This window comes from Acartia tonsa, chromosome 5 (genome assembly GCF_053477335.1).
Source record: "Acartia tonsa isolate MP-2025a chromosome 5, ASM5347733v1, whole genome shotgun sequence".
Lineage (NCBI taxonomy): Eukaryota > Metazoa > Arthropoda > Copepoda > Calanoida > Acartiidae > Acartia > Acartia tonsa.
The window spans coordinates 50,556,456-50,584,100 of NC_137264.1; the positions used below are offsets into that span (position 1 = coordinate 50,556,456).

General features: G+C 32.7%; 1 protein-coding gene across 1 annotated transcript; it reads right to left on the reverse strand.

Moving 5' to 3' along the window:
- Positions 1-1,408: 1,408 nt before the first annotated feature.
- LOC145319753 (uncharacterized) lies at positions 1,409-25,776 on the reverse strand. Its single transcript, XM_080162088.1, has 11 exons — positions 25,732-25,776; positions 22,345-22,452; positions 21,759-21,858; positions 15,261-15,377; positions 11,022-11,150; positions 5,568-5,672; positions 5,375-5,417; positions 4,931-5,022; positions 3,798-3,905; positions 2,922-3,050; positions 1,409-1,733 (listed from the first exon to the last, which is right to left on the reverse strand). The coding sequence occupies exons 2-10, from the start codon at positions 22,404-22,406 to the stop codon at positions 2,952-2,954; spliced, it is 855 nt and encodes a 284-aa protein (XP_080018214.1). The 5' UTR covers positions 22,407-22,452; positions 25,732-25,776; the 3' UTR covers positions 1,409-1,733; positions 2,922-2,951.
- Positions 25,777-27,645: the final 1,869 nt, after the last annotated feature.

The following is a 27,645-nucleotide window of genomic DNA, read 5'->3' on the forward strand; positions in this document are numbered from 1 at the left end:
CCCTTATACATGCAGGGTGGGACATTAAGAGATAAGACAGTGGCCGATAAATTGATGAATATACCCAATGTTGATACACAAAATTTCCCCTTCTGTAGATTTGAATTAGTTGTTGATACGTTTGGACACTGAACTCAATGAAACAAACAATCTAAAAAAAGTTGTTATGCCAACAAATCATAAAACTTTGGGGACTAGTGTAATAAACTGCTCAATGTACCATCTCGCCCTGCCTCCCATGAGAAAAATTATACATTGAGCTTTTATAATAGTTCTCATAAGATGGGTTCAACTTAAGATTGGTCTAAAACCATGAATTTCTTGCTGTAAATATAAATATATGAAATAGTCAAATATTTAGTAATCTAAAGCAGCTTATACCAATAATGAAATTAATTCGGGAAAAATCACGAAACCTATATGTGTTTTTCCGTTGAGTTGAGTTCAATGCTTCAACAAATTATAAATATTGCTATTCTAAAATTTAAATTAATTTGTATAAAGTTGTAGTTAATAATAACCTGTTCAATTTTTACTCTATAAATGAAATAGCTATAAAAAAGATAACAAATTAAGACGACATTTACTTTGATGGCTCTTTAAATATTACCCTTTTCAGAGAAAAAACTTTACAGGGAAATTTCTTTCAATTTCACTTTTTTTTATTTTAGGTCAGCTTACAAATTCATAGATATCACAACCTAAACTTACTATCAACTACTTAGAGGATTCCCGGGGCTCTTGAAAAAAATCCACTTTCAAATGTAATGGGACTGTTTTCTCTTGCAAATTTCCATGGCTTAACTGTATATCAGAAGCATAGCTGTTCTGCAGTTAGGTAGATCCTTTGCTACATACAGACTCACAGACAAAATAGACAGATAGAGAGTTAGACAACCATTCCTGTTTACGGGAATCTGAAATTTCGTGTGAAGATTCCCTAATTTAGGAAAAGTGTTACACAAGTCAGATAATTTTTTAAAAGCGAAGCTTTTCTATAATTAGGGTAGGTCCGTTCGTACGTCCGTCCGTAACGGATAGTTTTTTTTGTTAATTTAGGCATGTTAGAATTGTCCTATCGATTTCAAATTTTGCATGGTGATTCATTTAATAGTTAGGTACGATTTAGAAAGCGTAGCAACTCTATAATCAACTAAAATGACCGTACGTTCATTTTAAACATGTTGATTTTTTTTACTTTTTTAACAACAAATTTTCATGTGGTCTAATCATCCGATTGATCTGAGTTTTGGTATGATTATCCAGTTCTGACACTATACAAGTGTTAATGTCCGTTTGTCCTACCGTTTTTAGTGCTTCGCTTTTATAGATGTTGTCATCCTTGTTATTTCTATGCTTCGCTTTTATAGATGATGTCTTCCATGTTTAAAATAAATACCATTACATGTTGCATATAAATTTATTAATGTATATTTTTAACAAAATGATTATAACAGTAAAGTAAAACAAAAAAAGTGTTAACAAAAAATAATATCGTATGAACAACATAACCAAAAAAACAGGGATGAGATAAATATAAAAATGCAGAGGGCCAAGTTATTTTAATAGCAGCTTTTATCATTAGAATTAGAATCACATAAGAAATATATTTGGCATTCATTCTTGTGGCTTTAGGTACATGGTGTACACAATGTTTTGTGTACACATACAATTTGTGTACAGATTAATTATTTGTGCACCAGCATACTGTACGGTAAATAATGTTTTAGCATCTGAAAAAATAAAATATATTTGCTAAATGTCAAGGGAGGTATGGGACGTTTGACAGTAAATTACACTGGTACCCAAATTTTGTATCCAACTTAAGATCTACTGCAGTTCACGGTAAAATATTGCTGGTAACAAATATTGCCAAAAATCTATGAATTTTAAAGGCTGCTAGCTGCCAAACGGCTGAATGTACAGATCATGCACGCACACTGTTTTAAGCGGCATAAGAAGGCCTACAAATAATCGGGAATATCCATAAATCAATAATGCATAATTATCTAGCAGTGCAGAGAAATGCGCGAAAAAGGCCTATTTTACGCGTTTTATCTTCAGTGAAGCTTTCCCTGTGCATCATTGGATCTTGGCTATTCCAGATTATTTGTAGGCCTTCTTATACCGCTTAAAATGGTGTGCGGGTATGATATGTACGTTCAGTCGTTTGGCAGCTAGCAGCCTTTAAAATTCATAGATTTTTGGCAATATTCGTTACCAGCAATATTTTACCGTGACCTGCAGTAGATCCAAAACTTTTTTTTAAAATTTGATTTGTTGGTTTGCTAACTAGCGGTGTCCAAATTTTTTAACCAATAATTCTAATGTACAAGATTTTGCTTAACATGATTTGGGATGTTTATTAATTTAGCATCCATTGTATTATCCCTTAAACAGAAGCTTTTCTAGAGTTAGGTAATAGGTAATTTTGTTCGTAATGTGTGCCATTTAATTAGATACCTACATTTTTAAAAGTTATATATTTCTACTAGCGGCTTCGCCCATAGCCTCTAGGGGCTTTGCCTCAAGATGTTTAATCAAACTTATTTTTCGTATCTTAGATTTAAAAGAAAAATAAAATAAAAAATTTGGGGGGAGGAATTTTTTTTTTTTTTGGGGGGGGGGGTAGTCGACCCCACGATTTCAATTTTATTTGTAAAAAGAATTTTTTTTTTGGGGGAGGGGTAATTTTCATTTTTTGGTGGGTTAGGGGTGTCCCACCCTCCAAGAAAATAGTTATAAACCTTCCCGGGACCTATAAAAAGCTACCCTGTAAAGGAGAACCCGATCGGTTCAGCGGTTAGCGAGATCCTTCGCTACTGACAAACAAACAAACAGACAGACATCGTTCTACTTTGTATTATAGATAAAAAAATGTGTCACTCTATGTTTGCCAAATGGCCAAAAGAAATAATTACCTTATAAAATAAAGATAAAAAGTGCTAGAGTTAGTATCCAGACATTTCAGCAAATGTTTGTTCCATCTCTTCTCCGATGGCTTTGAACTTTTCTTGTTCTTGGTACAGCTCATCCTCTAATCTATCAACCTAAAGTAATTTTGGTTCTTAACAACATGAAGTTATCACACCATCTGTTGCCATTTTTAAAAGCGAAGCTTTTCTATAATTAAAGTCGTCCGTCCGTAACGGATAGCTTTTTTCGTTAATTTAGGCATGTAAGAATTGTCCTATGGAGTTCAAACTTTACATTGTGATTTCTGTAGTAATTAGGAACGATTTAGAAAGCGTAGCAACTCTATAATCATTACCAAAATGTCCGTACGTCCATTTTAAACATGTTGATTTTTTTACTTTTTTAACAACAAATTTTATGTGAACTAATCATCTGATTGATCTGATTTTTGGTATATTGATTCCTGGAACAACAAAGTATAATGTAATAAGCGAAGCAACTCTATAATCAAGTCCTAAACATTATCCCAAACCAAGCAGTTTTTTAACAATTTACCTACAATTTTACTTTGACCCTTATACATTGTATTATGATTATTCAGTTCTGACAGTATACAAGTGTTAATGTCCGTTTGTCCTACCGTTTCAGTGCTTCGATTTTATGGATGTTGTCATCCTTGTTGGAATTTCGTGTTACCCATACAAAACCCAGAGAATTTTTTTTTCTGAAACCAAAGATAAGCAAAATTTTATTTAGATAGACACATATATGCATCTTACTTATTTTAAAGATAGACAATGACATTCATAGAACAATTCAAAGTAGTAAAAATGTTAAACTTGTTGAGATGGCAAAAAACCATTTATGATTTATAAGTTTACCTCTTTCTGTAATTTCTGTACAGATCTTTCAGCAAACTCAGCTCTGGCCTCCGCCTGTTTCAACCTGGCTGTCAGGGTCTTGATCTGCTCCTTGTACGACTCTTCTCTCTATATTATACAGAAAAGCTTATATATTGATATATCAATCAATGGTTTTCTGCCATTTTTGCAAGCTCATATCTCTATCCGGAAGAACTTAGAATGCATTTGACGATAAAATTACATACATCCCAAACAGGGGCGTCCAAGCTTTTTATTTTGGGGGGGGTAAAAAATTTTTAGGGGGGGGGTAATTCTTGTTTGGGAGGGGTAAAATGGCGCGCGAAGCGCGCCGCAATTTTTTTTTACCCCCCCCAAAATTTTTACCCCGGGGGTAAAATTTGCTTGGGGGGGGGGTAATTACCCCCCCTGAAATCTGTTGGCAGGGGTAAATTTAGTTTACCCCCCCCCAAAATTTACCCCCGGGGTAAAATTTTTGGGGGGGGTAATTTAAATTTCATTAAATATATAGTATTAAAAATGCGCGCGAAGCGCGCAAATATTTTTTTTATTAGAGATTTTTTATTTTGGGGGGGGTATTTACCCCCCCAAAATTGTTTGGGGGGGGTAAATACCCCCTCCTAAATGGTTGGGGGTGCCTACGGCACCCCCAGGGTAGGGGTAAATTTTAAATGGGGGGGTAAAATGGAAAAAATTTTGAGGGTGCCTACGGCACCCTCAAAATCGTTTGGGGGGGGTAATCGCCCCATTACCCCCCCCCCCCCCTTGGACGACTATGATCCCAAATGATGGTAAAAAAGATTATTCATTCTGTAGATTAAAATTATTGTTTGAAAAGGATGGACACTACTAGGAATTAAGCAATCAAAAGGCAATAAAATTATCTTTAGTTTTTGAGGCAAAGAATAACATAAAATGGTTATAAAACCTTTAGAAAGCAGCTTATGGTGCCGATAAAAAGAATGACGCCATACAATACAAATGACCAATTTTACCATATTGGTCAATTACATTGCATACTGGCCTGTAATTGGTCATCTGAATTGCACTATATGCTGCTTCAACTTTGAGTACCAATGTAATTTACAGTCCAATATCCCATCCCTTTATGAGAATTAGGATATAGTTTATACCTGATTGGCCTTTTCTTCTGATACCTCTAGAGACTTGAGGTTATTGCCTACAACTCTCAATTCTTCCTCAAGCTCCATAATCTTGGCCTCGCCTATAGTTCAGTGAAGTCACTTATAGATTGGGTCTAAGGAAGTTACTTAATTATTTTGGGGATAATAAGCCAGATTGCTCCTAAAATATACCCCCTTCCCATAACAGATTTTACTTACTTTAATTTAAAAACTAAATTAGAAAGTGAAGGAAAATATTCATAACTAGGGGCGTTGACAAAAATAGTTCTAGTAATTAAAATACCGCTTGTTCGATGGATAATTCACAACTGCAACTAAGACACAAACAATTAGATATATAACTAGACCTCATGACAAATTGTATACATATTAAATACTGCAGCTACCCTAAGACAAAACATACAATACAAGACAAAAATGTGAGAATGTTACCTGTTTCTGCCCTTTCTTCAGCTCTTTCCAAGTCACCTTCAACCTGACATTACAAAATAAATTAATTTATTAAATATTCTAAATTGCAATAAATGAAGTAATCATAATTTTTTTTAAATATTGTAATTGTAAGAAAAGGTGTAAAGATTAGAACAGAATATTCATTCAATGGCAATGAAACAATGTTGTGAACCTGAGCCAGTTTCTTGGCAACTTCATCATATTTTTTATCAGCCTCCTCCGCTTGGTTTCTGGCCTCCTTCAACTCTTCTTCCAGTTTTGTCATCCTTTCTTCATCCTATAGAAATAATAATTGCCATAAATAGTGACGAGTCTATTTTCTTTAAAAACTTGAACTATAAAAAGTGTTATTTTTCTACATATAAAGTGATCAATAAAGTTGTGAAATCGGAGTCAAGAATCTGGTTCCTTCAAAATTGCATAAAGTTAAAAATTGTACCTAACTACTCAAAAGTTAAGATCAATTTAAATGAGCGAATACAAGTTAATACACAAAGACAAATAAGTGAAAAGAAGTTGTATCAACTTTTTTTTTATAGCTAGCCGGTCCTTTTAGTAAGTTGTAGATGTAAAATTTTTCATAGAATTCAGATATGCAATCGGTTTTTTTGTAGACCTCTTATTTTTTAAGTAATTTAAGTTTAAAAAAAAAAAATTAAGTCGATTTTAAGGTACTAAAATGCAACAAAAAAAAGAAAGAAAATGGCCATTATGAACAAAAATAGTAAGATCTTTAATTTGACACCTTACTTTTTCAATTCTGTCAGGTAATTATTGAAAAAATCGATTTTTTTAAACCCACGAGAATAAAAACTTTGAACTCAATTTTATTATTTCACAAGTAAAAAAATATGGGTTCATATATACCTTTAGAATCAGAAAAATATTACAAATCCATTGTAAGCAAAATTGAAAAAAAAAGTTTACAATATAGTATATAAACTACAATAAAAGGAATTATATGAAAATATCATATTATATTGTACAGGCAACGTCTTAACTCTTTAATTGAGTATAAAAATGGGAAGGGGGTATAGAGGGGGTAAAGAGGGGGTAAAAAAGGGAAGACGATAGTGTTGCCAGAACAAAAAATACAATTGGCCATTTTTTAATTTTTTAATTTTTTTACTTTTTTTCAATTTTGCTTACAATGGATTCGTAATATTTTTCTGATTCTAAAGGTATATATGAACCCATGTTTTTTATGTCTGTTTGAGAAAATATTTAGGTCTAAAGTTTTTATTAAACCGAGGTTAAAAAAATAGATTTTTTCAATAATTACTCAACAGAATTTTAAAAGTAAGGTGTCAAATTAAAGATCTTACTATTTTTGTTCTTACTGGCCATTTTCTTCTTTTATTTTGTTGCGTTTTAGTACCTTAAAACCGACTTAATTATTTTTTTAAAAAACTTAAATTACTTAAAAAATAAGAGGTCTACAAAAAAACCGATTGCATATCTGAATTGTATGAAAAATTTTACATCTACTACTTACTAAAAGAACCGGCTAGCTATAAAAAAAAAAGTTGATACACCTTCTTTAGAAGTTATTAGCTTGGAAAACTTAAAATTAGGCTTGCAAGATGAAAAAGTACACTTACAAACATTTAAAAACGAGTTAAGGGCGGAAAAAGTGTCTTTGCATAGTTTAATTAGCGAGCCTCAATTACACCTTTTTGTTGAGGAGCGCATTTCTAGTGATAAATCAAGATTACATAAACAAGTAGCTAACAAACATAGACAGAAATTATGTCACCTCCTAAGTAAAGAAAATAGACAAATACCAAACTTTTTACAGCGAGATTGTAGCCATAATGATTCTACAGCAAAAAAATCTCGTAAATTTGTTAAGAGAAATAAATATAGACGCAAAAAAGTTAAAATTGACAAAAGCCTCAGAAATTCTCTTGTTACAAATTTTAGTGATATTCCTCTGTCTAGAGACATGCAGAGTTTGCTTAATAGGGGCCTTAACTATAGTGTCACCCCAAAAACAGTTAATACAACAAATGTTATAGCTGGGTTTGATAAGCTACGTAGAACCATGGCATGGACTGAAGAATTTTACAAAACTGACCCTGAATTTGTCCCTGATAAAACTTACGTGAAAAAACCTTGGTAACCTGTTAGTACCAACCTTCCCACAAATGCTGCAGCACCTGAACTCAACACCTTCATTAATGGGTCTCTTAACTGCGTGCTTGGATCTGATCTCAACAAGATACATGTAAATCTACCTGAACGTGAACAGAGAGCCATGAAGCAATTGATTTCTTTGCAAAAAGATCGCAAAATTGTTATCAAGGCTTGTGATAAAACAGGTGGCTCTGCAGTTATGAATACCTGTGACTACGTGGATTCAATGAACACAATTTTGAATGCCACACACAAAGACCCTGATGGTACAGAGCACAAGTATTTTGAGCAGTTAGATCCAAATGTAGCTAGCCAGATGTTATTTAATGACTTGGATAACCTCAAGAGTGAAGTTAATAATGCTCTTAATATGCAATGGATCGATAAAGAGCAGGCTAATTGTCTGGTCCCAGACGAACCTAAAGAGGGCCGCCTTTATGGTCTTGTTAAAGATCACGTGGCCAAAGAGAAGTGGCCACAGAATAGCAAAATTCCCCCCCTGCGACCTGTAGAAAGTACATCTGTTACCACTTTTGAAAACTGTTCACACTTTGTTGACATGCACAGTAACGACATTGTTAAAAGCCTGCTGTCATACTGGCAAGATACACCTGACATGCTGCGTTTTTTTAAGTCAGAGAACGATGCCGGACCGCAGCCGCCTGGCACAATTCCGGTCACCTTAGACGTACAGTCTCTATATACAAATAAACCAATTCAACAAGGTATAGAGACTTTCCGCTACTTTTTGAACCAGAGACAAGATAAATCTGTACCAACATCGTTCCTGATTATACTTCTTACATTTGTCCTTACGTGTAATATTTTAGTATTTAATAATACTTTCTACCTACAGACTATAGGCACCGTGATGGGCTCAAGAGTCGCCCCGACATTCGCGTGTCTATTTATGGCTGGTGTAGAGCAATTGGCTCTAAAAAGATGGAAAGGCCTACAACCCCGACATTTTCGCAGATGTATTGACGATATATTTTTCTTATGGAATGGTAGTGAAAATGAGCTTTTAAAATTTATTAAACATTTAAATGATTTCCATCCATATCTTAAGTTTACAGCCAGTTATGATTTCACCAAGAAAACCGTTGTTTTTTTTGGATACAGTTATTTCTGTGACAAAGGATAACTTTATCAAAACTGGTCTTTACGAGAAACCGGGGCAAAAATGCAACTATCTTTCGCCCTTATCCTGTCACCCCTCACACATTACAGAAAATATACCTTACTCATTAGCATTAAGGCTAAAACGTATTTGCAGTGAAAATTTAGATTTTTTAAACAAATTAGATTGTTTGAAAATAAAGCTTTTATCACGTGGTTATAAAGTTAATTATATAACAAAAGCTTTTGATAAAGTGAAAATTATTGATAGAAATGTTGCTTTACAAAAAGTTGCTAAGCAATCTGAAATAAAACGCCCAGTTTTATCTTTACAATATGACCCCCGTTTACCCTCTATTTCAAATATAATTTTTAGATTTTGGAAAGTTATGGTAAAAAATCCTAGACTAAAAAGAAGTTTTCCCCACCCACCAATGATTACTTGGACTAGGCCAAAAAATCTCAGAGAATTTTTGATTCGAGCCAAACTTCCTGTTTTAAATAATCGAAAATCAGAGAGAAAAAAGATTGGTTTAAACATTGTACAGTTAGGGAGTTGAATCCATTTAATAGAAGCAGAAATATAATCTATGATTATGGTTTGGACACTCTTAAACTGTAATCTACCTTTCCACTTTCCCCTCTCTTGGTGAAGATATCTTCAACGCCAATACGATTTTTGAAATGTAAGATTCTACTTTCCCCTCTCTTGGTGAAGATATCTTCAACACTGATACGATTTTTGAAATGTAAGATTCCACTTTCCCCTCTCTTGGTGAAGATATCTTCAACGCCGATACGATTTTTGAAATTTAAGATTCCACTTTTGCCTCTCTTGGTGAAGATATCTTTAACAAGAGAGACAAAAGTGGAATCTTATATTTCAAAAATCGTATCGGCGTTGAAGATATCTTCACCAAGAGAGGGGAAAGTGGAAGGGTAGATTACAGTTTTAGAGGGTCCAAACCATAATCATAAATTATATTTCTGCTTCTATAAAAATGGATTCAACTCCCTAACTGTTGTAATAGAAATTGTAATCTTTGTAAACATTCACCCAGATTTGCAAATTATTTAACATCATCAACAACAAATGAAAAATTTCCTATTCTCTCTAGTATGAATTGTTTATCTTCTAATGTAATTTATTGTATAACATGTGTTAAACAATCTGGCAATTGTAGACTAAAACCACAGTACATTGGCAAAACAAAAAATCGTATTTGTGATAGATTTAATGCCCATAACAGTTCCATTAAAAATTCAACCAAAGCTGTAGGTATTCATTTTTCTTCTAATGGACACCAGCCCAATGATTTTTAAATGGTGCCATTAGAGCAAGTGCAGAGTAATGACCCTTGGATTTTGTTATCTAGAGAAAAATATTATATTCGTAAATTTGACCCTGTATTAAATATTAAAATGTAAAATGCAGTTGCAATGTTTTTTTTTAAAAATGAAAATAACAACCACACCACAATCCCCTCTTGCTACGCCCATTCAAAATCTTCAACTCTTTCTTTCAGCTGTTTTTGTTTGTTTGTTTTGAAATGGTCTGCTGTTAGACCATAAATAGATATGTAGCGGGAGTGTAAATATGTTTAAAATGTCAAAAAAGTTTATAGGTATGTGTTTTTATTAATATGAATTATGAAAATTTAATTTTAACAGCATTTCTAATTACATAACCTTTTATAAAGATGCGATGCATCTCTACAATTCTTCAAATCAAAAAGAAAAAAAGAAACGTTAAATATCTTATTCAGATTCTTCAAAAATAGACTTTTTGTATGTATTATTTACTGATTTGTGTTTTTTTCCTTTACAGGACGATTGAGAATGATAACCTTAGTTATTGAAATATATATATGGCCTGTACAAAGATGTTAGTTTGATAAAGTAGTCTTGGGTTGAGATGGATCAATAGCTTTTAAAACTACATAGATAGATAGATAGATATATAGATAGATAGATAGATAGATAGATAGATAGATAGATAGATAGATAGATAGATATATAGATATATAGATAGATAGATAGATAGATAGATAGATAGATAGATAGATAGATAGATAGATAGATAGATAGATAGATAGATAGATAGATAGATAGATAGATAGATAGATAGATAGATAGATAGATAGATAGATAGATAGATAGATAGATAGATAGATAGATAGATAGATAGATAGATAGATAGATAGATAGATAGATAGATAGATAGATAGATAGATAGATAGATAGGACACAGAGGGAATGTAAGGTATTTTTCTTACAGAGAATTGCCTAACTACTAAAAAAGCTCAAACTAATACAAAGCTTTACCAAAATTCCCCAAGTTTCAAATTTTGTTATCTTAATTTAAGATTACCTGGATAGCCCTATTTTCTAGAACCTTCCTCATTCTGTCAGCATCGTCAGCAGCTGTGGCAGCTTTGTCCAGCTTCTGCGAGGCCATCAACAGCTTGTCCTCGCTCTTCTCAAGATCCTCCTCAAGACTCTGAATAGTTATTTTATCATAGATATTATTGTTTTGTGAGTAAGATTTTCGAAAAACTAAATTTATTTGTTAAAATATATTAAATTAGAATTAAGGCATTGATTAAATATGAATACAGATTGTAAGCCTTTAAAAGGAAATATAATTTTAACCTCTTACGATTCCTTTTTTTTTCATTGAATCTTTTCATCGGATTTTATTTTTGTTTTGTTTAAAGTAATAAAAATAATTTTATGTGCTTTTATAGCTTTTTTATTCTTTTATTTTATTCTTAAAGTTTTTGTAGCTAAGGCCAATAAAACTTTGCTTGTATTCAAATGCATACGTGGTTAAGAATTATTCAGAATATTTTCCCTTTCTCTAAGTTTGTCATGCTTCAGTAATATTGAACAGTCTAGATTTTTTTCAAGGCGAAGCTTTTCTATAATTAGGGTCGGTCTGTCCGTCCGTATGTCCGTCCGTAATTTAGGCATGTTAGAATTGTTAGTCTATAATCAAGTCCTAAAAATGTAAGTATGTTCATAAACATTATCCTGAATCAAGCAGTTTTTCAACAAATTTACTTACAATTTTGCTTTTACTCTTATACATTTATATTATGATTATTCAGTTCTGACACTATACAAGTGTTAATGTCCGTTTGTCCTACCGTTTCAGTGCTTTGCTTTTATGGATGTTGTCATCCTTGTTTTTAAAAGATTGTTTGGGACACTTTTATTTCATATTCCATCAAATGTCAAAAACAAACTAAATGTTTATAATCCCTCACTTTTGACCCACAATGATTTGTTTTCAAAAATTTTCTGCGAAGCATCTCCACATTTCCCCTTATAGTGTCCAACATACGAAGGAGGGAGGAAACATTAGGCTGTTTATTGCACTAGTCCTCAAAGTTTGTTAATAACGTTTCTTAATGGCTGGGGACTTGAATTGAATTTTGATAGGTTGGTTCATTAAGTTGAATGTCAACCAATAATTGTAATCTAAAGAAGTGGTAATTTTGTGTATATCAATTTGGCGGCCATTGTCTTGTATATCCCTGTCTTGTCTTGTCTTGTCTTTATATCCCTATCAACAGGCTCAAATTAACCCTTAACAGTCGGGCCCCTTGTTCTCCCCCCCCCCCCTCTTCCCGACCATTAAGGGTTTAAGAGTAAGATAAGATAAGATTTTATTTCCTCTAAGGTGCATATAATTAGGGCGAGTTACTAATAAAAGTTACAATTGTTTGACTAATTGATTTCTTCCTGAAAGAGAATGCATATTAATAAGGTACTAAGTTTCTTCCTGAAAGAGATTGCAGGTAAGATAATAAATACATATTATAGAACATATCTTTCATTACAGTAATAAATATCCATTGTAATTTATTAGCATTTTAAGTTTCTAAAGTACATTTACTATTTATGTACCTAGCTCAGGGTTGTAGTGAACTTCTCCTTCCCCGTTCACCTACATTTTACTTTTTACTATACAATTAATATATAATTGAACACTGAGCAAGCTGAGAAGCGAGTGGATGGCTTAACCCCGGCCGGGGTTGTTGAACCGCAGTTCTGCGCGGCGCTTACCAAGTCGTTTCTGAGCTTAAGAAATAGTTGTAACAATCAGATTAAGTTACATAACTAAAACATATATAAGACATATATAAACTACTATACTAAGGTATGCTGAATATACCATCTAACATTCGTTCCACTGGAATCCTTACGGGGTTTCCAAAAATAAGACCAATACAATTAGGTTATCGGTGCCATGGAAGTTAACCATGTTTTTATTCCCGTTATAAACTGCGACCCCCACCGCCCTATCGTTCCCAGATTAAATGATTTTAAGAACTGAGTATTTTGATCCCGTGGGATTTAATCCCACACTTCTTTGATACCTGCTAACTTATTTCCGAACTGACACTTTATTCCTACATCCCTGGTGGCGTTATTATATAAGAATAAATTTGCATATTTATGTTTTACGTTAAGTAAAAACTTGAGGGCTTGATGGATTTTTAGCCACATTCAAACATTGGATTGCAATAACAAGGATTACATATTCACGATGGGCGTGTGTATGTACCTAGTATGAAGAAAAATGAAGAAAATATTTGAAAAGTTAATTGAAAAGGAAGTAAAAAAGATTATGAATATTAGAGAATATTAGAGAAAAACTGACTTAAGAAGAATTTTTTGTTTAAGTGGCGACGTGCATTGACAGTTTTTTATATCGTGTGGAAATATCTTTGGCTAGGTAAGTTATAGAGTGGCTTTGTTGACTTTGGGATGTAATTTTTTATTTAAGTTTGATATTAAGATTGTGTTTTTTGTATAATTCAATTTAAAGGAGGATGAAAACTATTATTTTAGAAACACATCAGTTTACTACTATTGTTCTTCAAGTGAAGATTCTTGTATAAAGATTATTAAGATGTTAAGAAGAGAAGTTTTTTGACCGTAGAGAAGTTTTTTGACCGTAGACGGTGATTTTTGAGGAGAAAGAGAGTAAGGACAAGGAGGACAAGGACGAGGACAGGGATGGCAACTACGACGCTCGAGCGGCTGCGCACCAGAGTTCTGACCGCGGCGGCCAGTCCTTGGCGTATCTTATCTGAGCGTTTAACAAACGCTTCTTCGTTAGCAGAGTTTTATCTCTGGGAGGTTCAAATTGAGGATGAAGTTTACCTCGAATTGGCTGGGATTTATGACGAGATAAATGAGCTGCGCTCATTTATCTTTGTCGGGCAACCCCGCAGCTTGACTGGCCACCTGTCCGGGCTGTGCTCTTTACGGCGCACACAGGCCGCCATCCTTATCATCGAAGGAAGACTTGCTGTGTGCGCGGAAAGATGCGCTCAGACTCTTAGTGCGCGGCGCCGATCGCCCTACCTACCAGAAATGATTGACGCTAATGAGGATTAAATGATTAAGTGATCTGAGGAGAAACTGACCGACAATTTAGCCGAAGATTGATTGAGAAGAATGAAAGAAAAATTAAAGAGAGAGTGAGCTAGAGGCTAGAGAATGAGTGAATGGATTAAGTTAGATTGAACACTTGTTTATGTTATAGCCTAGTTTGTAGTGATGAATATAAAAAAACAAAAGAAAAATGTATCAACCAATCGTTCCTTAAACAATTTTTAGTTAGAATCTACTAGAGTCATTCACCCCACTGCTTAGTACCTATGTAACCGCATTAATAAATAAATAAAGAGTGCTTGAAATTTTGATTTTTTGTGAAAAATTGTTTAAATAAATAATCAATCTAATTTAATAAATTTAATTAAATATGTTAACAACTTCTCGTAATTGCGGTTGAAGATACCTTGTGTCTTTGTGTCGAGGAATATCTTAACATCACAATAACTCAATAACTCAATAACTTAATAACTTAATGACTTAATGACGTCAATGCTACTCTATAACTGAATGTTTCCGTGTTTAATTATACGATTTTTTGCTGGCAGAGACAGAGATAATGGTATGGCATGTTCGGATAAAGGTGGTAAAAATAAATGATGATGGAATGATGAAAATAATGATTGACGGAGAAAAGAGTCTTGGAGAAATATTAATGAATATAATGAGTATGAATATAAATATATAAGATAAAGTAAAATTAAAATTAAAAATGGTGTAAGTTTTTGTAAAGCACTATATACCCCCCCCCCCCCCTACCCGGGTGAGTAATCGGATCTTACAGATCCTATTTTTAGATTTTTGAATGTAAAATCATATGATCATTGATCATATGACTGTGGCCTATATGCTTGCTCTATATTTAACTGACCGACTTGTTATAAGTCAACAATTAAAATCGGGTAAGAGTTCACTTTAAGTTTATCCCCAACGATATCTCACATTTTTTAAACTGGTTGTCTGTCTGTCTTAAACTTCAAGTTCTGCCGCCAGCAAACTGGTTGTTTGTCTGTCTATCTGTCTGTTTGTCTATCTATCTCTCAGTCTGTCTCTATCTATGTATAATATATCTGTCTTTCATACCTGTATCCTTTTATTTAGAAGGATAACTTAAAGTTCTGGCGCCAACAAGGCCCTCTCTTTTTCTTCCAGCTCGTTATCTATCTGTCTACCTGTCTGTTTGGCTATCTATCAATCATACCTGGATCCTTCTATTAAGAGAATTAACTTCAAGTTCTGCTGCAAGCAAAGCCTTTTCTTTTTCTTCCAGCTGCTGGGTCGTGGTGCCCAACTGTTCGGATGCTTTGTCAAGATCAATCTAAACAATTGATTTTAGAAAGTCTTCTCTTTTAACCCTTAACAAGTTAATAGTCCGATGGGTATGGAGGGGGGAGGGGGACGATTGACACACAAAAAAATATTCCAGCTCTCTAACTTTATAAGAAGCTAAGATAACAGGGGTCCGGAAGAACTGTTATGGGTTTAAAATATCGATTACATAACGGTTGATTGACTTGCAGTACTACTTTTGATACTGGTACAAAAAAATGGTTCAACATGCAACTTTCATACGTGATTAGTCACCTTGAGACTTTTCAAATAATGACGTTTTAGTGGATGCATCTTGCTAAAACAGTGCACTAGCCACGGTTCCGGCTGCCGATTTTAATTCTGTTAAATATTTTTTTGTATTAAAATGCATAATTTAGAAAATAAAATGTCGTTCTAATCAAAAATATGTTTCACTTTGTTGAAACATGTTGGCAAATATTTTAATTCCTTTAATAAGAACTTTGAGTGTATATACATGTTTTTTGTTATAGGAGGGTGTTGAGATATATATTCTAAAAAATATTAATCCCGGACAGGTAAACACTGTCGTACTGTGAAATGAAATGCTTTCGATATAAGATTCTATTGAAAAACTAAACTATAACTCAGGTTGTGTGTTCATCCGAAAGTCCATGCCATAATGAAGGAGGTATGGAAAATATTTCTTACTCGGCTGTCATATTCTTATGATAATTGAGATAAAAAGTCTTCAATAAATCAACATTTTTTAAACCTTTTTAAAAGATTTTCGTTTTTTTATAATTGTTTTTTTTCCCTCGTAATTTTGTAAGTAAGAAATAACAAGGTAACCTTTGACTTGCCAAAATTCATGTAATTTTAGAAGTATGGGAGGGGTACAAATTTAGCAATAATTAAACATTTTAAAACTAATAAAAACTAATGCTATATCATAAAAAAGTAGCTGCGCTCATAGCATCTGAAGGAGCGCTGTATTCGAAATGGTAGGAAAGAGCAGAAAAATAGCATATAACCATCTCAAGACTTATATCTAGAAAATGAATAGCCCAAAAACATTATGAGACCAATGTAAAGCTTTGATCTCTCAAATAAAGAACTCAAATTATTCAGTAGTTATCGAAATTATAAGCTACAGACAAAAAAATACTGCTTTTTAGGAAAGTTTAATAAATTTTATATTAGGCAATAAAATGCAAAGAAGTGAACCTCTTCTTATAGTAGCCCGCATCATTTGCTGATAGCTAATTATTTTTCTATAGATAGTTGCATTTCTTTAGATTAGCTCCAGCCGCATTTTACCTTTAAAAAAACAGTTGCTCCGCTCTTAACCTTTTGGGGAGGGTGGAGAAAATATGAAAATAGCCTAAAACCACCCACCTCGACATTTATAAAGCTCATATGAGAGGATGTATATTTTGTTATTTTGTGTCCCCTCTGTTAATGTGAAGAGAGGTAATTCATTAGAATGAATAGTCAGAGCGTAACAGGTCAAACTCACTCACAACAAAATAATGACGGACGTTTTATCCCTAAAAGTCAGGGAGGGAGGGAGGGGACAATTGGTGGCTGTTTATTACACTACTCCCCAAAGTTTTATAATAACGTTTTTTATTCGTTGGCTCAACAATTTTGGGGGGTTTTAATTAATTTTGATTGGTTGGTTTATTAAGTTAAGGTCCATACGTTTCAACCACTAGTTGTAATATACATTAAAGGTAATCTTGTGTAACATCATTGGATATGTAGATCAATGTATCGTCCAATGTCCTATCCCTTTAGATTCCTGTGTTTTATCCCTAAAATTAGTATTCGTGTAATACCGCATAATTTCTCTAGAAAGCAAGGCTCCAAAATTAAAAATGATTGATTGGGCAAGAGTTATAGAGCAGCATCTCTCTTGAATATTAATCAAAAAATATCACATTACAATTTTTATTTAAATTGTAGAGTAGCTGCGCTTTAGATATTTGGAATACAAATATATTTTTATTTTGGGAAACACTGCTGTCAATTTTTGAATGCTTTTAAAAATCTGATAAACATTTAAATGAGAAAAAAACTAACGATTATTTTAAAGATAAGTGATTCATATTCGATTAGCTTCTGCACCGCTAGCATCTAGGGGAGGGAAGGCAGTAAATTGGCCTAAAACCATCTGAATTTGAACTCTAACAGAAAGTTTTTAAAAGCGAAGCTTTTCTATAATTAGGGTCGGTCCGTCCGTCCGTACGTCCGTCCGAGATAGATAGCTTTTATTCGTTAATTTAGGCATGTTAGAATTGTCCTATCGATTTCAAACTTTGCATGATGATTCCTGTAGTAGTTGGGTACGATTTAGAAAGCGTAGCAACTCTATAATCATTACCAGAATGTCCGTACGTCCATTTTAAACATGTTGATTTTTTTACTTTTTTAACAACAAATTTTCAAGTGTTCTAATTATCCGTTTGATCTGATTTTTGGTATATTGATTCCTGGGACAACAAAGAACAATATTATAAGCGAAGCAACTCTATAATCAAGTCCAAAAATTTAAGTATGTCCATAAACATTATCCTGCTTCAAGCAGTTTTTCAACAAATTTACTTACAATTTTGCTTCGGCTCTTATACTTTAAAATTCTGATTATTCAGTTCAGATACTATACAAGTGTTAATGTCCGTTTGTCCTACCGTTACAGTGCTTCGCTTTTATGGATGTTGTCATCCTTGTTCTTTTAAATTTTTATTAATAACCTAAAAAGATAATGTTTATTGGACCTTAGTAAAGTATTTGAAACAATATAAAATATAAGATATATCTAAATTTATTGCCAGGGATATAACACTGGACGATATTTTAATATTACCCAAAAACTTTAAATTGTTGATGAAATAACGCTGCTTGGCTGTAAGATGCTGCAATTGTTGACATCCATTTTCAATAAGAAGTCAGTAAATGAAAATAAAAGATTTTTTGTCATGATTCATAAAATATCTTTGGATAAGTACATATTTATGTATTAGGTATCGTGCTTTATGTCAATAATTTATTTTACCATAGATAAAATAACGGAGTGCTAGACATTTCTGGCTTAGATATTGACTTGACAATCTAAAACTGGCTATTTCTTGTTTATTAGGGATAAGGATTTCCCCCAACTAAAAATTTTGAAATATTATTAGGGTTATTCAAAATACGAGATTTTACCAGTATTTAAATAATTCAAAATATACGTCATCATAATTTCAACAGAATTTGAAGTCCAACAAGAAGGAAAATATGCATTAATATCGAAGAAAAAAGTGGATAAACGGATTAAATCAGTTGTAGTGCAGAAGTTCACTGTTAAAAAATAGATATTGCTCTAGCTAGAAAATATAAAAAAACATTAAAACTTTACATACATATAAAATATGTTATCGTCTTTTTATCATGACTTACAGACCGACAAATTATGCAATTTTTTTCAAAAGCAAAGCTTTTCTATAATTAGGGTCGGTCCGTACGTCCGTCCGTCCGTCCGTCCGAGATAGATAGCTTTTATTCGTTAATTTAGGCATGTTAGAATTGTCCTATCGATTTCAAACTTTGCATAATGATTTCTGTAGTAGTTAGGTACGATTTAGAAAGCGTAGCAACTCTATAATCATTGCCAGAATGTCCGTATGTCCATTTTAAACATGTTGATTTTTCTACTTTTTTAACAACAAATTTTTATGTGATCTAATTATCCGTTGATCTGATTTTTGGTATATTGATTCCTGGGACAACAAAGAACAATAGTATAAGCAAAGCAACTCTATAATCAAGTCCTAAAAATGTAAGTATGTCCAAAACATTATCCTGTATCAAGCAGTTTTTCAACAAATTTACTTACAATTTTGATTCGACTCTTTCGATACTTTTATATGCTGATCATTTAGTTCAGACACTATACAAGTGTTAATGTCCGTTTGTCCTATCGTTTCAGTGCTTCGCTTTTATGGATGTTGTCATCCTTGTTTATCTTGAACAGCAACTGACAGATTCACATTTCCCACATTCCGTTTTTTACACACGTTTTTACACACGAACAATTTTAAGTCTTACAGAGTAGCTTCGCTACTGAAATGAGGACATTAAAATTTTAAAAATACAATTTAAATATTAAATCTTACTTGAATGGCAACAAATTAAAGATTAAAGGTCTGCATGTTCTAGAGTAGCAACCAAAAAAGCTCTAATATAATCAGACTTATAATAAATTCAAAATTGCATAACAATGAAATATCTATAAAGTAGCTTTGATGCATGAACTGTAATAAATCACAACTAAACAGTCAAATTTAATAATAAAAATCTATATTTTTAAAAGCGAAGCTTTTCTATAATTAGGACGGTCTGTCCGTACGTCCGTCCGTAAAGAATTGCTTTTATTCGTTAATTTAGGCATGTTAGAATTGTCCTATCGATTTCAAACTTTGCACGATGATTCCTGTAGTAGTTAGGTACGATTTAGAAAGCGTAGCAACTCTATAATCATTACCAGAATGTCCGTACGTCCATTTTAAACATTTTTTTACAACAAATTTTTATGTGATGTAATTTTCAGTTTGATCTGATTTTTGGTATTGCGATTCCTGGGACAACAAAAAAAATATTAGAAGCGAAGCAACTCTATAATCAAGTCCTAAAAATGTAAGTATGTCCATAAACATTATCCTGTATCATGCAGTTTTTCAACATACTTACTTACAATTTTGCGTCGACTCTTATACTTTTATATTATGATTACTCAGTTTAGACACCATACAAGTGTTAATGTCCGTTTGTCCTACCGTTTCAGTGCTTCGCTTTTATGGATGTTTTCATCCTTGTTAGCCTTAAAATGCATCTATAGCTGTCATATTAAAAATGTAACGTAATAAAGTTGTTAAAAAATAGAGATGATGATATTGTTGTTTTTATTCTTTAAAATGACCTAATTTACTTTGAACCCAAATGAAACAGAAAACACAAAAATATTTTTTAAAAGCGAAGCTTTTCTATAATTAGGGTCGGTCCGTACGTCCGTCCGTACGTCCGTCCGTCCGAGATAGATAGCTTTTATTCGTTAATTTAGGCATGTTAGAATTGTCCTATCGATTTCAAACTTTGCATGATGATTCCCGTAGTAGTTGGGTACGATTTAGAAAGCGTAGCAACTCTATAATCATTACCAGAATGTCCGTACGTCCATTTTAAACATGTTGATTTTTTTACTTTCTTAACAACAAATTTTCAAGTGTTCTATTTATCCGTTTGATCTGATTTTTGGTAAATTGATTCCTGGGACAACAAAGAACAATATTATAAGCGAAGCAACTCTATAATCAAGTCCAAAATGTAAGTATGTCCATAAGCATTATCCTGTTTTTAAGCAGTTTTTCAACAAATTTACTTACAATTTTGATTCGACATTTATACATTTATGTTCCGATTTTCTAGTTCAGATACTGTACAAGTGTTAATGTCCGTTTGTCCTACCGTTTCAGTGCTTCGCTTTTATGGATGTTGTCATCCTTGTTCTGTTTAAAAGTAAACATATAAATAGTCAAAAGTTTGACTTTAAAACCTCCAAATTGAAAGCTTTTGAGTAAATTTTATATCAATAAGCTAACTATCTAACAAACCAAATACAAGTAGATTTTGAGTAGTCGAGATACTATATAAAGAATCTAAAAGTACAAATATATATTACAAAAAGACGTTTTTAAGAACGTAATTTTGAACGATATTTGTGAAAAATTGAGTTTTTTGGAGGAAAATGTGATTTATTTGGTTGCTATAATTCATTGATATAATTCTTATATTCTTATATTTTCTTGTCAAATTATCATCTACTTTATAATTCTACTAGCGGCTGCGCCCCTAGCATCTACGGGCTTTAACACGAAGGGATTTGGATCATTAGAAAAAATAGCCTCAAACCATACCCAGACTTATGGATAGAAATAAAATAGACTAAAACCATCTCAGAACATATACGAAGCCTCACTGTAAAGGAGAACCATTTCGGTTCAGCGGTTAGCGAGATCTTTCGCTACAGACAAAAAAGCTTATTACTTTATATAATACTAGCGGCTTCGCCCCTAACCTCTAGGGGCTTTGCCCCAAGAGGTTTGATCAAACCAATTTTTCGTATTTTAGATTTAAAAGAAAAATTAAAAAAAAAAATTTTTTTTTTTTTTTTTTTTTTGGGGGGGGGGTAGTTGATCCCACTATTTTAATTTTAGTTTTAAAAAGAATTTTTTTTGTGGGGGGGGGGTGGGGGTGTCCCACCCCCTAAGAAAATAGCTTAAATCCACCACAGGACCAGTAGGTATAATCACTGAAGAAATAGGATAACTTACTTTGTCAGTCTGTCTGTCCATTATTGTTAACCTACCTCTAGTTGTGTGGCTTTCTTGAGAAGTTCTGTAACCTCTTCTTCAGCCTTCTCAGCTCTTAGCTTGGCCTCCTTAGCTGCCTGTTCACATGCATCTGACCTAGTAGCAGTGATTATTATTATTATCATTATAATTCTCAGCTCTTAGTAGCAGTAATTATAGTTATTCCAGCTTACACGCATCTGTCGTAGTAGCAAGAAATTAGTTTACAAAAGAAGAAGTACAAGTCTCATATATTTAACTACATTGCTAAGTTTAACTTATCTATAACTGTTGAGTAGTTATTCTAGTAAAAAGAGGTAAGATGTCTTTCTGTCTATCTGTTAAATAAGAATCTAATACCTAACTACTTGACTGATTAGGTTCTGCTTATAAATGAAAGCTAAAAACAGCATTTTTATTTCCCCTTTATAAAGAGGTATAGGTATAAATTAAGCGATAAAAATTGGCCATTAACAAAATTAGGCAAAAATCACTTTCCTTACCTATACAATACCTGTTAAAGTGATATAACTGATTTAAATCTAAATTAATGGCAAAAGCAAAAATTGGTAACTATACAACACACACATAAACTGTGTTTACCTGTCCATGGCATTGTCCTTCTCCACCTTCATAGCCTGCATCTTCTTTTTAATGGCATCCATCTTGGATAGTGGTCTTGTGTGCCTCTACACTAGTCTTTGTGAGTACCTAGATATATAAACTTTTTAATGGCATCCATCTTGGATAGTGGTCTTGTGTGCCTCTACACTAGTCTTTGTGAGTACCTAGATATATAAACTTATTAATAGCATCCATCTTGAATAGTGGTCTTGTGTGCCTCTACACTAGTCTTTGTGAGTACCTAGATATATAATCTTATTAATAGTATCCATCTTGAATAGTGGTCTTGTGTGCCTCTACACTAGTCTTTGTCAGTACCTAGATATATAAACTTATTAATAGTATCCATCTTGGATAGTGGTCTTGTGTGCTTCTACTCTAGTCTTTGTGAGTACCTAGTTATATAAACTTATTAATGGCATCCATCTTGAATAGTGGTCTTGTGTGCCTCTACACTAGTCTTTGTGAGTACCTAGATATATATATAAACTTATTAATAGTATCCATCTTGAATAGTGGTCTTGAGTGCCTCTACACTAGTCTTTGTGAGTACCTAGATATATAAACTTATTAATAGTATCCATCTTGGATAGTGGTCTTGTGTGCCTCTACACTAGTCTTTGTGAGTACCTAGATATATAAACTTATTAATAGTATCCATCTTGGATAGTGGTCTTGTGTGCCTCTACACTAGTCTTTGTGAGTACCTAGATATATAAACTTATTAATAGTATCCATCTTGGATAGTGGTCTTGTGTGCCTCTACACTAGTCTTTGTGAGTACCTAGATATATAAACTTATTAATAGTATCCATCTTGAATAGTGGTCTTGTGTGCCTCTACACTAGTCTTTGTGAGTACCTAGATATATAAACTTATTAATAGTATGCATCTTGAATAGTGGTCTTGTGTGCTTCTACACTAGTCTTTGTGAGTACCTAGATATATAAACTTATTAATAGTATGCATCTTGAATAGTGGTCTTGTGTGCCTCTACACTAGTCTTTGTGAGTACCTAGATATATAAACTTATTAATAGTATCCATCTTGAATAGTGGTCTTGTGTGTCTCTACACTAGTCTTTGTGAGTACCTAGATATATAAACTTATTAATAGTATCCAGCTTGAATAGTGGTCTTGTGTGCCTCTACACTAGTCTTTGTGAGTACCTAGATATATAAACTTATTAATAGTATCCATCTTGAATAGTGGTCTTGTGTGTCTCTACACTAGTCTTTGTGAGTACCTAGATATATAAACTTATTAATAGTATCCAGCTTGAATAGTGGTCTTGTGTGCCTCTACACTAGTCTTTGTGAGTACCTAGATATATAAACTTATTAATGGCAGGCAGGCAAGGGGGCCGAGCGCTGCGGTTTGCAGGCTAGGGAGCCGAGCGCTGCGGCCAGAATTATGTCGGGGGGGGGGGGACTCAAATTTTCAAAATTGAAAAAAAAATTTATAAGAGGATATTTACCCTTTTATATTTCGCAGGGAGTAAGGGAGGGGACAAAGAATCGAATATTCAATTTTTAAGAGTCTCAGACTTTGGGTTCCGGCTTAAAGGGAATGTGCAAGAATTCAGCAGGTTCTGACTGACTTTGAGTACTAGCACACCAATGCCCTGTTAACTAGCTGAGTTAGTGTTGAATATAGCAGACAGAAAAAATTTGTAGTAAATGACTGATTTTAACAAACATTTTTTCCAAGAAAATGTCAATTCATGTATAGAAACTCTACTGTGATATTTATGTATTAAACAATCTAAGAACTCCTTGAATTTAGGTGGCAGTTAAAAATATATGAGAAGGGTTGATGAAGTTCTAAGGGTGATTTTTCTAGTGATTATTTACAGCATGTTTACTACATTGTGATGTATTGGTAATTTAATTTTCAAGTAAATGATTTTTTTCTTAGAACGATTTTTGGTTCTAAATCATATTACCATGATCCCTTTACAATTTTTGTCAAGTTTTCTGAAAAATCTGGTTTTCATTGCTTTTCAGAGAAAACTCTTAATTTGAATTAATTGCCCATTGTCCCCTCCCTTACTCCCTGATATTTCGTCTTTTAAATAAAATGTTTTTAAAAATTCAATTAAATAATGATGTCGAAAATGAAGCCACATTAAAACTTAATTTTTTATTTTCCGAAGTTCACATAATTAAATTTCATTTACAAACAGTTTTTGTTTGTTAAAAAGTGCACAATAAAAGCAAAGTGAGAAAAAGGAAAGTTAATTATAATCTAAATTGGATGTTTGAGAGAGAAAGTGGTTAGAAAATACATCTAATATAAAATATTAAAGAAGAAGCATGTCATTTATAATTTAATCTTTGTATTGGCCTCTCATTGGTTATTTGTATTGTATGACGTCATTTTTTTATAGGCACTATAAAGAGCTACGTTAAAGACAGCTTATTAGTATTTCGATGAGAAGCTTAATAATATTATTGTAAAAACAATAAAAAAAAACTTCATCAGATTTGTGATTTTAGATTTGTTAATAATCATTTATTTGATGAAATTAATAATAATTAATTTTATCCAAAAACAGAGGTGAATTCTTAAAAAACTTTTTTGGCTCACTGCCTCACTAAATTATCCCTCTAAATTTTTAGCAAGCCCCACTAATTTTAGTGAGGCAAAGAATTTTTAGTGAGGCAAAAGTTTTTTCAGAATTCACCTCAGATTAAAAACAACTATATAATATTCACCTAAAAATAATTAAATCACTTGTTTGTTATCATTTTTTCTTTTTTTCTGTGTTTAATTTGAAATTAGCTATGAAAAATTGATTTACTACAAACTATTAACATATCGATGGAATCTTTATAGTAATAACAAGGATGACAACATCCATAAAAGCGAAGCTCTGAAATGGAAGGACAAACGAAAATTAACACTTGTAGATTGTCAGAACTGAATTAGCAGAATATATGCATCAGTACAAACAATATTTTAAGAAAATTTGTTGCAAAACTGCATAAATAGATGATACTGTTTAAGGACATACTTACATTTTTGGGACTTGTTTATAGAGATGCTTCGCTTATAACATTGTACCTTGTTGTAATAGGAATCAGTTTTCAAAAAATCAGAAGAATCGGATAATTTTAACATACAAAAATTTGTTGTCAAAAAAGTTAAAAATCGACATGTTTAAAATGGACGTACGGACATTCTGGTATTGTTTATAGAGTTGCTACGCTTTCTAAATTGTACCTAACTACTATAGAAATCATCATGCAAAGTTTAGAATCGATAGGACAATTCTAACCTGTTTAAATTAACGAAAAGAGCTAACTCTCTGTGACGGACGTACGGACCGACCCTCAAGCTTCGCTGTTAAAACTAGAAAACTACATTATTATAATGATTTTATACTTGAAGAATATCTAATTCCGCTTACCTCCGAATTCTAAGGGATTTAATGAAAGACTAACCCTTGTAGCTGCAGATACACACCCTATAATATTGTTGGGTTGACCGGAGATATTATCACTGTGTTGACCGTAGCTACGGCGCACAGAGGACGGTTCAATTTCATGAATTTTACGCGCAACTTAACTGGTGTTCTTTCTCGTCCGCCAAAGTTGGGCTTAGATTTTTTAGCAAGCCGCAGTTAGCAATATATATATAATGTTAAACAGAAACTAATTCACATATAAGAGTAATAGGATGTCTGTCTGTGTGTGTTTCTTTAGCGAAGGTGCGTACTAACTGCTTGGCCAAAAGGTTTTTTTTACAGTGAATAAGCATATAGGTCCAGAAAAGGTTTTTTACTAGTTGGGATGTTAAACTAGGTAAAATTTTAAAAGTGTAGTAATTCAAAAATCATAAGTCGAAAGTCCCCAACTAAATATATACATGATATTCATTAGATAGACATAAAACTTTGAATTAAACTTTGCCTTTAAATGAATTTGAAACGTTGAATCCTCTAACGATAAGACACATGTTAAATGAAAAATGTACTAAAATAAAGTATGATAACGTCACTTTATACCGACGTCATAAATAAGATTGTTTTTTAAATCTCATTTTTTCGGAAATTCCATAGTTGTTAAGTCTAGGAATGGGTCGATTGATATTTTTTTCTTCATATTTTCTTATTCTTTATCTTACACAAAAACTACAAAAATAAAGGGTACAAGGTTTACCATGTTTTATTCAAATATTAAAATCATTTATGTATTGTCGGAGGTGTACAGCGATTCACTAGGGGTTGTGAAACAATTAAAATTCGTGCATCTTGATTTAGGGAGGTATTAAAACGGTCCTACGACAAACGCAGGAGTCCCAAACGTCGGAGTGGACACTTAACCTAACCTAACCTATTTTAGACCATCTTATAGGTTTTTTAAATACCTATCTCCTGCGAGGGGCTTATTTGTTCATTCATATCTTAACCTAACCTAATCTGTATAGAAATACTAAATAGAATTAATATTTTAACACTCCTGCGTTTGTCCACTCCGACGTTTGGGACACCTGCGTTTGTCCTAGAACCATTAAAACCCCTAAACTTTTCCGCACACCACTGGTTTTATGAAAAAATCTAAGTTTGAAATAAAATTTTTTTATTGTGTGTTTAAATCTTTTAAAATACAAGAATATAATTTTTATAATTATTACCTAGTCCTTTCTCTGATATAAAATGACATAATTCCTAAAGTTAACCTAGAGAATGCTTCACATCAATTTCATAGTCCATAAATTCATCTTTTAAAGCGCAGCTTCTCTTTAACTCCGTCCAAGTTAGTTAGGCAATTTACCACGTAAAAACTTAAAAGCTTAAAAACACTTTCGTAGCCCCGAAGAGCCAAAGCCACTGGCTAACGAAACTGATATTCATTTTATGATTTTTATTTAATATTTGTGGAAAATTGTCTTCAATACTATGCAATACTCGATTTTTCAGTATGGCTGAGAACCGGCTTTAATCAAGTGGATATTAATCGGTTCTCATGAGGGAAAGTAATGTATTGTTATTTTTACGCTTATTTTGGACATTTTTATCCTAAAATCCACCCAAAAACTTTATATATAATATTATTATAAAGAAAAATAAGAATTGACGGGGAATTTGTTGTGAAAAATACGAGTGTTGTCCTTCACCCCCTGTAAAAACTAGAAAAACAAGGGTGACAACATCCATAAAAGCGAAGCACTGAAACAGTAGGACAAACGGACATTAACATTTGTATAATGTCAGAACTAAATAATCAAAATACAAATGTATAATAGTCGAACCAAAATTGCAAGTAAATTTGTTGA